The 10,768-nt window shown below is 55.7% G+C and overlaps 1 protein-coding gene across 2 annotated transcripts; it reads left to right on the top strand.

The window, feature by feature from the left end:
* Nucleotides 1–3,310: 3,310 nt before the first annotated feature.
* On the top strand, nucleotides 3,311–9,390 carry PSMC3 (proteasome 26S subunit, ATPase 3). Of its 2 annotated transcripts, XM_055547082.1 has the most exons (12): nucleotides 3,317–3,519; nucleotides 3,758–3,841; nucleotides 4,480–4,605; nucleotides 5,016–5,120; nucleotides 5,233–5,295; nucleotides 5,538–5,675; nucleotides 6,095–6,238; nucleotides 6,358–6,506; nucleotides 7,378–7,474; nucleotides 7,681–7,826; nucleotides 8,628–8,709; nucleotides 9,237–9,390. In XM_055547082.1, exons 1-12 carry the CDS (start codon nucleotides 3,442–3,444, stop codon nucleotides 9,345–9,347), a joined length of 1,323 nt encoding a protein of 440 aa, XP_055403057.1. In that variant the 5' UTR covers nucleotides 3,317–3,441; the 3' UTR covers nucleotides 9,348–9,390. The 2 variants fall into 2 exon arrangements, with proteins under 2 accessions (XP_055403058.1, XP_055403057.1); XM_055547083.1 differs by lacking the exon at nucleotides 5,538–5,675 and having other exon boundaries at nucleotides 3,311–3,519.
* Nucleotides 9,391–10,768: the final 1,378 nt, after the last annotated feature.

Genomic DNA, 10,768 nt, shown 5'->3' with positions numbered 1-10,768 from the left:
CGACTTAGCACGTAAGCACAAAAAGCCCTGCAGGACCTGGGAGGCTGTTTCAGGGACCTTGGCTTTTACTCTAAGTCTCACAGCTGCTGCAGGGTTTTGAGCAGAGGAGTGACATGATCAAACGAGGCTTTAAAATAATTCCCTTGGTTGCTGTGTTGAGAACAGAGTACACAAGACAACTGGCCAGGATGCTTCAAAAATGTCTATGTCATGAAAGACCAAAAAAGATTGGGAGACTGTCCTAAACTGAAGGAGACTGTAGAGACCTGACAACTGACTGCCATGTGTGATTTTTGACTTGATGTTGGATTTTTTTTTTAAGGCTCTAAGGCATGTTTTGGAGATAATTGAAGAAATTTTAATATGGACTGTATATTAGATTTTATTGCCTCAATATTAAATTCTATAGGTATGACAATATACTATGCTATAATGTATTGGAGTTCCATTATTAGAATGTCTTTACTCTTAGGAGACACAAGTTGAAATATTAGAGGTGAAGTAACATGATGTCTGCAATGTACTTTGAAATGGTTCAGAAAAACACACAGACAGCAAAAGAAAATGCTAATCAATTAGTGACTCTAGGTGAAAGATACATAGGTATTCATTGTCCATTCTTGCAATTTTTTAATATATTTCGCAGTTTTCAAAATAACAGATTTTAAGAAGTATTTTAGTAGGGGTCCCCAGAGGAACAGATCCCATAGGAGACATATATGTATGTAAAGAGATTTATTATAAGGAAATAGGCTCATACAATTACAGAGGTGGGAAACCTCCATGGTGGGTAGGGTAAATGGGCAAACTGGAAACCCAGGAATGTTGCTGGTTTAGTTTCAGTCTTAATCAGAAGGCCTGAGGTCCCATGGAGCTGCTGGTGTACATTTTAGTCTGAAAGCCAACAGGCACAAGACTCTGTTCAGTTCAGTTCAGTCGCTCAGTCGTGTCTGACTCTTTGCAACCCCATGGACTGCGGCATGCCAGGTCTCCCTGTCCATCACCAACTCCCGGAGTTTATTCAAACTCATGTCCATTGAGTAGGTGATGCTATCCAACCATCTCACCCTTCTCCTCCCACCTTCAATCTTTCCCAGCATCAGGGTCTTTTCAAATGAGTTAGTTCTTCGAATCAGGTGGCCAAAGTATTGGAGCTTCAGCTTCAGCATCAGTCCTTCCAAAGAGTATTCAGAACTGATTTCCTTTAGGATGGACTGGGTGGATCTCCTTGCAGTCCAAGGGACTCTCAAGAGTCTCCTCCAACACCACAGTTCAAAAGCATCAATTCTTCAGCACTCAGCTTTCTTTATAGTCCAACTCTCACATCCATACATGACTACTGGAAAAACCATAGCTTTGACTAGATGGACCTTTGTTGGCAAAGTAATGTCTCTGTTTTTTTAATAAAATGTCTAGGCTGGATCATCGAAAAAGCAAGAGAGTTCCAGAAAAACATCTATTTCTGCTTTATTGACTATGCCAAAGCCTTTGACTGTGTGGATCACAATAAACTGGAAAATTCTGAAAGAAATGGGAATACCAGACCACCTGACCTGCCTCTTGAGAAACCTATATGCAGGTCAGGAAGCAACAGTTAGAACTGGACATGGAACAACAGACTGGTTCCAAATAGGAAAAGGAGTACGTCAAGGCTGTATATTGTCACCCTGCTTATTTAACTTATATGCGGAGTACATCATGAGAAATGCTGGGCTGGAAGAAGCACAAGCTGGAATCAAGATTTCCGGGAGAAATATCAATAACCTCAGATATGCAGATGACACGACCCTTATGGCAGAAAGTGAAGAGGAACTAAAGAGCATCTTGATGAAAGTGAAAGAGGAGAGTGAAAAAGTTGGCTTAAAGCTCAACATTCAGAAAACTAAGATCATGACATCTGGTCCCAACACTTCATGGGAAATAGATGGGGAAACAGTGGAAACAGTGTCAGACTTTATTTTTGGGGGCTCCAAAATCATTGCAGATGGTGATTGTAGCCATTAAATTAAAAGACACTTACTCCTTGGAAGGAAAGTTATGACCAACCTAGATAGCATATTCAAAAGCAGAGACATTACTTTGCCAACAAAGGTCCGTCTAGTCAAGGCTATGGTTTTTCCAGTGGTCATGTATGGATGTGAGAGTTGGACTGTGAAGAAAGCTGAGTGACGAAGAATTGATGCTTTTAAACTGTGGTGTTGGAGAAGACTCTTGAGAGTCCCTTGGACTGTTAGGAGATCCAACCAGTCCATCCTAAAGGAGACAAGTCCTGGGTGTTCATTGGAAGGACTGATGCTGAGGCTGAAACTCCAATACTTTGGCCACCTCATGTGAAGAGAGTTGACTCATTGGAAAAGACCCAGATGCTGGGAGGGATTGGGGGTGGGAGGAGAAGGGGACAACAGAGGTTGAGATGGCTGGATGGCATCACTGACTCGATGGACGTGAGTCTGAGTGAACTCCGGGAGTTGGTGATGGACAGGGAGGCCTGGCGTACTGCAATTCATGGGGTCGCAGAATCGGACACGACTGAGCAACTGAACTGAACTGAACTGAGGTTGGTCATAACTTTTCTTCCAAGGAGCAAGGGTAAGAACTGATATTTCAGTGTAAGTCCCAAGCCTGGATCTGTATTCTTGGGCTTCCCTTGTAGCTCCGTCAGTAAAGAATCTGCCTGCAGGGTGGGTAGAGCTGGGTTTGTTTGATCCCTGGGTTGGGAAGATCCCCTGGAGAAGGAAATGGCAACTCACTCCAGTATTCTTGCCTGGAGAATCCCCATGGACGGAGGAACCTGGCGGGCTGCAGTCTAAGGTGTCATAAAGAGTCGGACACGACTGAGCGACTAACCACAGCACCCAAGCCTGGAAGAAACACAGCTCAAGACAATCAGGAAGAAGGAGTTTCCTCTATCTCTGAGGGTGTTCAGCCTTTTGGAGCTATTCAGGCCTTCAACTGATTGGATGAGGCCCACTTATTTTGGGGAATCCCCTAATTCCTAACTAGGTCGATTTTGCAGTTGAAAGACCGCCCCCCTCCACCCGTCCTCCTTCAAAAGCGCCGTGTGAGCCGCCTGATTAGGACTACATTTCCCAAGGGCCCTGGGGACACTGGGTCGTTTCTCCCTCCCCTTTCTATTTCTTTTCCGCCGCAGGCCCCGCCCCTCTGGGCGTTCCAGCCAGTGGCGCATCCTCCTGTCGCTGTGGCACCAACAGGACGGGGGCGGGAACTTTTCAGCAGCCGCGGGGGCGGGTCCTGTGGCCTGCGCTTCAGCCTTTGAATCCGAGAAGCAGATTCGCCGCCGCAACGCGGCCCAAGCTAATTTTTTTCACGAGTCAGGACTTATTGACGGAGTCTCACTAGTCAAGAGCAGACGTAAAGGGAGGTAATATTGATCTCTCCCTGCGGCTGCCGCCCGGTGTAATCTTCAGGCTGCTCCTCCGAATGGTGAATCTGCTGCCGACACTCGAGAGTCCAGTGACTCGGCAGGAGAAGATGGCGACTGTGTGGGACGAAGCGGAGGTGCGCGCGGGCGGTTCTGGAGCTCGGGCCGCGGGGAGACCCCGCTGGCGGGAGGGGAGGCGGTGGCTGCGGGGTCAAGGCCGAGCCCGGTCCCGGGATTGGGGCCGCTTGGCATGCGGTCGCGGCTGCATTCTGGGTTTTTTGGCGCATAGTGGGTCAATGGAGGCAGAGATGGCTAACTCACAGTGCTGAGTGAACTGCCTTGAGTTTAAGGGGGGAAAAATTGTTTTTTTCACAGCAAGATGGAATCGGGGAGGAAGTTCTCAAGATGTCCACAGAAGAGATCATCCAGCGCACACGGCTGCTGGACAGTGAAATCAAGGTGGGCAGTGAAGCCCCCTCTCCCTGCCCGCGTCCCCACACACAGGGCAGGCCCTGGTGCTCTCACGTCGTCCCCAGCCTCCCTCGGAGAGGTGTGGGGACCGCGGTTTCCTCCTCAGACCAGAAAAAGAGAAATAAAACGAAGTTTTAAAAGGGAGGGGGAGAGGGCCAGGGTGGTGGGAGACCAGGCCTGAGAGAAGGAATGGTCTGACTGCCGTTCCCAGGCCTTTCAGTATTCCTCTTGAGAGTCTGTCTTTTAAGAAACCCCCATTTTACAGATGAGCAAACTGAGGCTAAAGAGGGTTTTTGTTGTTGTTGTTGTTTTGTTTTGTGTTTTACTGTGGTGAGGTATGGAGCCTGTAACGAAAGGCAGAACCTGAAACCCGTGTTTGCTCAACTCAAAGTCTGGCTCTTTTCCCTTTACTACAACTGCTTCCCCTGGAGGTCTCCCGACAGGCCTCCTGTTTCGACCTTTGCTGGTTGTGGACACAGTCAGGCTGAGCATTCAGAGAGCCTTCGAGCTGAGTGAAGGGGTGCAGGAGGGTTCCTCCGGCCGCCTGGATAAGGTGCTCCAATTAAGTGGCCCTCGGATAAGCTGAGGTAAGGCTGAATGTTTCCTTCCATTCACCCTCATCCCAGATCATGAAGAGCGAAGTGTTGCGAGTCACCCACGAACTCCAGGCCATGAAGGACAAGATCAAAGAGAACAGCGAGAAAATCAAAGTGAACAAGACGCTGCCGTACCTGGTCTCCAACGTCATCGAGGTGTGTGTGTATGTGGAGGGGAAGAGGGGTCAGTGGGGCTTGGAGACAGCCTGCCGTTGGGGAAAGAGTGGGTGGGCCTTTTGAGGCCTAAATTGCATGTAGGATCTAAACCTCTTAGGTTCTCCTCCCCGCTGTAAGTTTTTAGGGGAATATACAGGCCTGAAAAGGCATTGGAAGCTGCGTGTTTCTTTTTCTACTGGGTATTTTTCCTCGGGGTGGGTAGATGAGCTCTGAGCAGAGATCACGCTAATCTGATTTATTAACCGTACCTTTGCTGGGCTCGGGGGTAGGCTGAGGAGTGAGGTAGGGATGGCGAGCCCTGGGAGTGCTGAGGTTGTCTAGGCCCCAGAAGTGCTGGGCTCTGCAGAGTACAGGGGGGCTGAGCAAATCTGAGCTTCTTCCTTTCCCAGCTTCTAGATGTTGATCCTAACGACCAAGAGGAAGATGGTGCAAACATTGATCTAGACTCCCAAAGGAAGGGCAAGTGCGCAGTGATCAAAACCTCTACACGGCAGGTGAGGCTGGCGCAGCAGGAGGAGCTGCAGAGGATGAGAGGGGTGTGTGGGACAGGACTCGGGAGCCTACCTGAGGGCAGTGACTGAGGCTGCACCTGGAATCCTTCTGCAGACCTACTTCCTGCCTGTGATTGGCTTGGTGGATGCCGAAAAGCTGAAGCCGGGAGACTTGGTGGTGAGTGGTGTCCCTGAGCCCAGGCGGGCCTTTTCCAGCAAGGTTTCTCCCACTGCTGAGCCGAGCCCCTGGCCCCGGCCCGGGTCACCGTGGGTCCTGAACGTTTGCGGAGCTGCCTGCCCTTTGATTCTTGTGTTGCCCGGTCCTGTGGCTCTCCTTTCACTCTACGGACACCTGTCCCCCAGTCAATTAGGTAGACCTTGAGCTGGGACAGAGCTGAGGTTTCCATGCTGTGTCCCCAGGGTGTGAACAAAGACTCCTATCTGATCCTGGAGACCCTGCCCACCGAGTACGACTCGCGGGTGAAGGCCATGGAGGTGGACGAGAGGCCCACGGAGCAGTACAGTGACATTGGGGGCCTGGATAAGCAGATTCAGGAGGTGAGGGAAGCCCGGCACCTCACCAGCCTTTTGTGTCTCTCTGCTTCAGTGACCAGAGCACTTTTCCTCCCATGCCTCTTATCCTTGCAACACTAACACTCTAGGGAGGCAGGGAAGAGGCCATGGAACAGTTTAGAAGACTGAGCTCTGGAGGGTCTGAATGGCTTGCTTGGGATCTCAGATGGTTAGGGCCAGAGCCAGGACCGGAGCTCAGGCTCCTGTTCTTAACCCGTCCTTCTGCCCTGTCCTGCTGTTCTGGGAGTCCACCGGCAGCCTTGGTGGCAGTGAGCGTTCTGTGTCCTCTGGATGTGGGGCAAGGAGATGGCGGTGACCCTGAGTTGAGTGGGGCGCTACAGAGAGGGTTAGGCTGTGGGAGCCCACAGGGTTCACTGTCCTCACCCAGGTCTTCTTCCTGGCAGCTAGTGGAGGCCATTGTCCTGCCAATGAACCACAAGGAGAAGTTTGAGAACTTAGGGATCCAGCCCCCAAAGGGCGTGCTGATGTATGGGCCTCCAGGTACGGGGAAGACCCTGCTGGCCCGGGCCTGTGCTGCGCAGACCAAGGTGAGTGCCTTGGGAAGGATGGGGGGAGATGGGTGGGAGCTGAGACTCGGCTGGGTGGGCTTGAATCGAAGGGGCCTCTTGTTGCGCCTTTGGCCTGATTCTGTCACCCCCCACCCCAGGCCACCTTCCTGAAGCTGGCCGGCCCCCAGCTGGTGCAGATGTTCATCGGGGACGGTGCCAAGCTAGTCCGGGACGCCTTTGCGCTGGCCAAGGAGAAAGCGCCGTCCATCATCTTCATAGATGAGCTGGACGCCATTGGCACCAAGCGGTGAGGGGTGCGGGGTCCCACCAGGTTGGGTCTGGAACCCTGCTCTTCCACCCTGCTGCCTGCTCGCCCTGGGATGCTGGCGGCGCTCTCCATGTGCTTGGACTTCTTAGTGCTCTTCTGACTAGCCTCCCTGCTTCATTTCTTTTCCCCACCATCCTTTCTCCTCCCAGTTGCCAGCAGGTTCCTCTCCAAGTTTCACTGACCGGCTCCGCCAGCTCCTCATGCAGACAGAGCCTGCTTTCCCCTTCCGGCCTTCCCACTGTTCCGTAGCATAAACGCTGGGCTTGCCACGGCCTGCGGGGCCCTGTGTTGGTGCCCCAGCTCCCCTCCAGCCTCACCCCGTCCCTGCCCTCACCTCCCCGCCCCCCCCACCCCCGGGCTTCCTCCAGGCGGCCCCTCGGTTTGCAGGCCCGCTCGTTGGCAGAGATTTGCCACCTGCTCTTTTCTTTCTGGAATGTGCTTTTCCTTTTCCCCTGATCTCTGCTGGTCGGTTGCCCAGTGATGTGTTTTCAGTCTTCAGATCTCAGCCTGAGGGATATTTCCTCGGGGACAGCTGCCTGGGCCCCCTGTTCCATGCCAAGTCTGGGCCAGATCTCTCTATTTCTTCTGAGTTTTAGTTCAGTTTGTGATGGCACCTTCATTGGGGGCACAGGCCAGGCAGCGGGTTTTGCTCACTGTTCTGTCCTCAGTTCAGCACCTGAGCCCAGGACCTCTCACCTCTGACACCATTTCTGTGCTGTCCCTGGGCTGGGGGCCCCCAGGCTGAGCAGGACTCCTCTCCGCCCCGGGATGGGTTGGGTTGGGCTTCTGGAGGAACAGGGGAGGGCGCCCCCCGAGCTGTGGCCTCACCAGTGTCTCCTTCGGGGCCCAGCTTCGACAGTGAGAAGGCCGGGGACCGGGAGGTGCAGAGGACAATGCTGGAGCTGCTAAACCAGCTGGACGGCTTCCAGCCCAACACCCAAGTGAAGGTGGGTGTTGTCTTCACAGGGGAAGAAGGGGCGCTGAGAGGTCAGGCATCTTCTGTTGTCTCTCTGGCGCAGCTCGAGTTAGAGGCGGTCTTGAATATCCGGTGCCGTCTCACCTGACCCGGGCCGCCTCCTTGCCTGTCGTGGCCGTGCCTGTCGCCTGTCTTGGAAGCTCCCCCCTCATGCAAGCGGCCGCGTCTCCTTCTCAGGTCATCGCAGCCACCAACAGAGTGGACATCCTGGATCCCGCCCTGCTCCGCTCAGGCCGCCTGGACCGCAAGATCGAGTTCCCCATGCCCAACGAGGAGGCCCGGGCCAGAATCATGCAGATCCACTCCCGGAAGATGAACGTCAGGTGCATAAAGTCACAAGCGAGGCGCTGAGACCTCAGGGGCAGCAGAGCCGTCCCAGTCCTCTTCGTACTGAGCCTCCCCGGGCTTCCCCTCTCCCTCCACCTCCCGTTCACACAGCACTGTCCCCGCAGCAGCCTCCCTTTCTCCCAGGTGCCTGACCTGACACAGAACCTTACTGGGGCCCGGGACCTTAGCGTTCACCTGCACACACACCCCCTGCCCCGGGATCGGCAGGCGTGCCGGCCCGGGCCGTTTCCTGGCCTCCCCTGCCCCAGCAGATGAACACAGCCCAGCCTGGCCCAGGGGAACGCTGCCAGGGGCCAGGCAGACCTGGTTCAGATCTGTGTGACCGTCTGCAGGTGGCATAAGCCTTGGTTTTCTTCCTGGGACTTGGGGGTGAGGGCTGCAACCTCCCGGGGTTGTGATAATGTCCAGTGCAGTGCTTGGCGCAGGAGGCGAGTCGCCACAGCGCTGTGCCGGTGCAGGGCCCGCCCGCCTGAGACAGACAGATGGCTGTCTTCTGTCTGCACAACCTTCTGCTCCCCCCAGACTGGATCCTGGGGTCCAGGTGCATCTCAAAGGCTGGAGACACCAGAAATGACTTGGTCTAACGTACTCTGACCTCCCTGCCTCCCGCCTCCCCCCTGCCCTGTGCAGAGGGACGGAGGGACGAGGCCCGGTGGGGAAGGGACTCGCCTGTGATCCGGGCGAGTCGACCTCACTGCCTGAGGGAGCGTGTGGGGGACAGCTACTCTTCCTGGCCCTTCCCCTCAGTCACTGAGTCTCGCCCCACCTCCCCACAGTCCTGACGTGAACTACGAGGAACTGGCCCGCTGTACAGATGACTTCAACGGGGCCCAGTGCAAGGCGGTGTGTGTGGAGGCGGTGAGTGGGGGCTGCAGAGGGTGGGTGCTTCACACCACCTCCCTGCTCAGGCTGGTGGAGGCGGCTGAGGGAGGGGCTGAGAAGTTGGAGGCCTCCGGGAGCTGGACCAGGGCGTGGGGAGGGGCCAGAGAGCCTGTCTGTTCTGGGGTGTGGGGAGGGACCCAGAGCCTGTCTGTCTGGGGGCTGGGGCATGGGGAGGGACTCAGAGCCTGTCTGTCTGGGGGCTGGGGCATGGGGAGGGACTCAGAGCCTGTCTGTCTGGGGGCTGGGGCATGGGGAGGGACTCAGAGCCTGTCTGTTCTGGGGCGTGGGGAGGGACCTGAGAGCCTGTGTCTCTCTGTCTGGGGGCTGGGGCGTAGGGAGGGACCTGAGAGCCTGTGTCTCTGTCTGAGGACTGGGGCGTGGGGAGGGAACCAGAGCCTGTGTGTCTGTCCTGGGGGCTGGGGCGTGGGGAGGGACCCGAGAGCCTATCTGGGGAGCTGGGGCGTGAGGAGGAACCCAGAGCCTGTCCATCTGTCTGGGCGCAGGGCATGATCGCGCTGCGCAGAGGTGCCACGGAGCTCACCCACGAGGACTACATGGAGGGCATCCTGGAGGTACAAGCCAAGAAGAAGGCCAACCTGCAGTACTATGCCTAGGGGCCTCCTGCTGGCGGACACACAATAAAGGATGCTTCCCGTTCCTGCTGCCTGTCTGTCTCACCTTCCTGGGGCCTTGGGTAGAGGAGTCGGGGTGTATGCCGGAGGCCCTTCCCTAGGTGCTGCTGCTGGAAACCTGAGCAAGCCATGGGCCTCAGACCAGTTGTCAGGGCGGGGCCCCTGGCAGGGATGGGTGTGCACCCCAGCTGCTCCCTGGGGTCTTCTGGCGTCCAGACCCCTCTGACTGCACACTCCCCACCCCGCCTCTCAGTCTGAGCTTCTGAAAATTCTTGTTAACCTGCAGTTCGCCTGAGGGGCCTACACAGAAGCCAAACTAGTGTTTCCCTTCCTTTTGAATCTTGGTGCTCTGGCCCTCGACCTTGCTTCCTGGTAAAGCCAGGCTCTGGGCCTTGGCTCCCTGGTTCCTGGCTGCCAAGCCTTCTGTTTGTCTCCACGTCTTGGTTCGCTGTTGGCCCATTTCCTCCCGCTGAAAAATGAGCTTCAAGCAAGATCCGCTGAGAGCCCTTCTAGGCCTGACCCGGCTCACCCGGTGTCCTCTCCCACCCCTGGTCCTGCCCCCAGCCCCGTCCCTGTGACGCCCCACGTCTGCTGGTCATCTGCCTGCCACCCTTCCAGCTCTGCTGCCTGAAAGCTGACCGGGTGGTTCACTGCTGGCTGAGGGCTTGGCGGGGGCCACATGCTTTGCGGATCTTATGCATAATTGTATCTAGTTAATCTCAGCCACCAGTAGGGCAGTCCTGTTTTATGGATGCATCTGAGCAGCTGGGCCAAGGCCATACAACTCTTAGATGGCACAGCCAGGATTCAAACCTAGGAGTGAGCGTAAAGCCTACTGTATTGTCGTCAGCAGGTTTGGCTGTCCCCCCCCACCCCCCCAAACGGCCTGTTAAAACAGCAACCCTTCGAGAATGCCCCATCGGCTCTCACTTGCCCCCTGGCAAGAGCCCCTTACCCTCTTTTTCCCATCCCCTCTGAGGGGCCGTGCCCACGATACCAGAACTACCGACTGCTGGCCAGTCCGGAGGCCCCGCCCTCTCCCACTGCCTCCGGGCCGCCAGCCTGGGTCAGAGGGTACCCTCACTGCACACTCCTTGGTGATCGGTCCCACTGACTTCCACTGTCCCCCTCCAACCACCCCCCCCCCCCCCCGCCACCCTGTTCCAGAGGAGCCCCAGCACAGCCTCTGATAGGGCTCTGTCCCTCTCCTGGGCATCCCCACCTGAGTGAGGTCGCAGGCTTCTCACCCCTGACCTCGGAGCCCCCATCTGTAAATGGGACCTGGCTGCCTCCCTCGTGCATCAATGCCCCATGCCTGCTGAGGGCTGGGGGCGCTGGGGGACAGCCCTGGCTTCCTCCGTTCATCAGGCCTGGGCCCAGCGCTCCCCGTCCCCCTTCTCCCA

This window comes from Bubalus kerabau, chromosome 15 (assembly GCF_029407905.1).
Source record: "Bubalus kerabau isolate K-KA32 ecotype Philippines breed swamp buffalo chromosome 15, PCC_UOA_SB_1v2, whole genome shotgun sequence".
Taxonomy (NCBI): Eukaryota; Metazoa; Chordata; class Mammalia; order Artiodactyla; family Bovidae; genus Bubalus; species Bubalus kerabau.
Note: the sequence above shows the minus strand (reverse complement) of the source record. Positions and strands in the feature narration are given on the sequence as shown.

Excerpts from the sequence above, each read along its gene's own strand:
- PSMC3 (XM_055547082.1), top strand. The coding sequence starts at position 3,442 with ATGGTGAATCTGCTGCCGACACTCGAGAGTCCAGTGACTCGGCAGGAG. Across the intron at positions 4,606-5,015 it reads TGGTCTCCAACGTCATCGAG|CTTCTAGATGTTGATCCTAA; the intron begins GTGTGTGTGTAT and ends TTCCTTTCCCAG. Across the intron at positions 5,296-5,537 it reads TGAAGCCGGGAGACTTGGTG|GGTGTGAACAAAGACTCCTA; the intron begins GTGAGTGGTGTC and ends CTGTGTCCCCAG.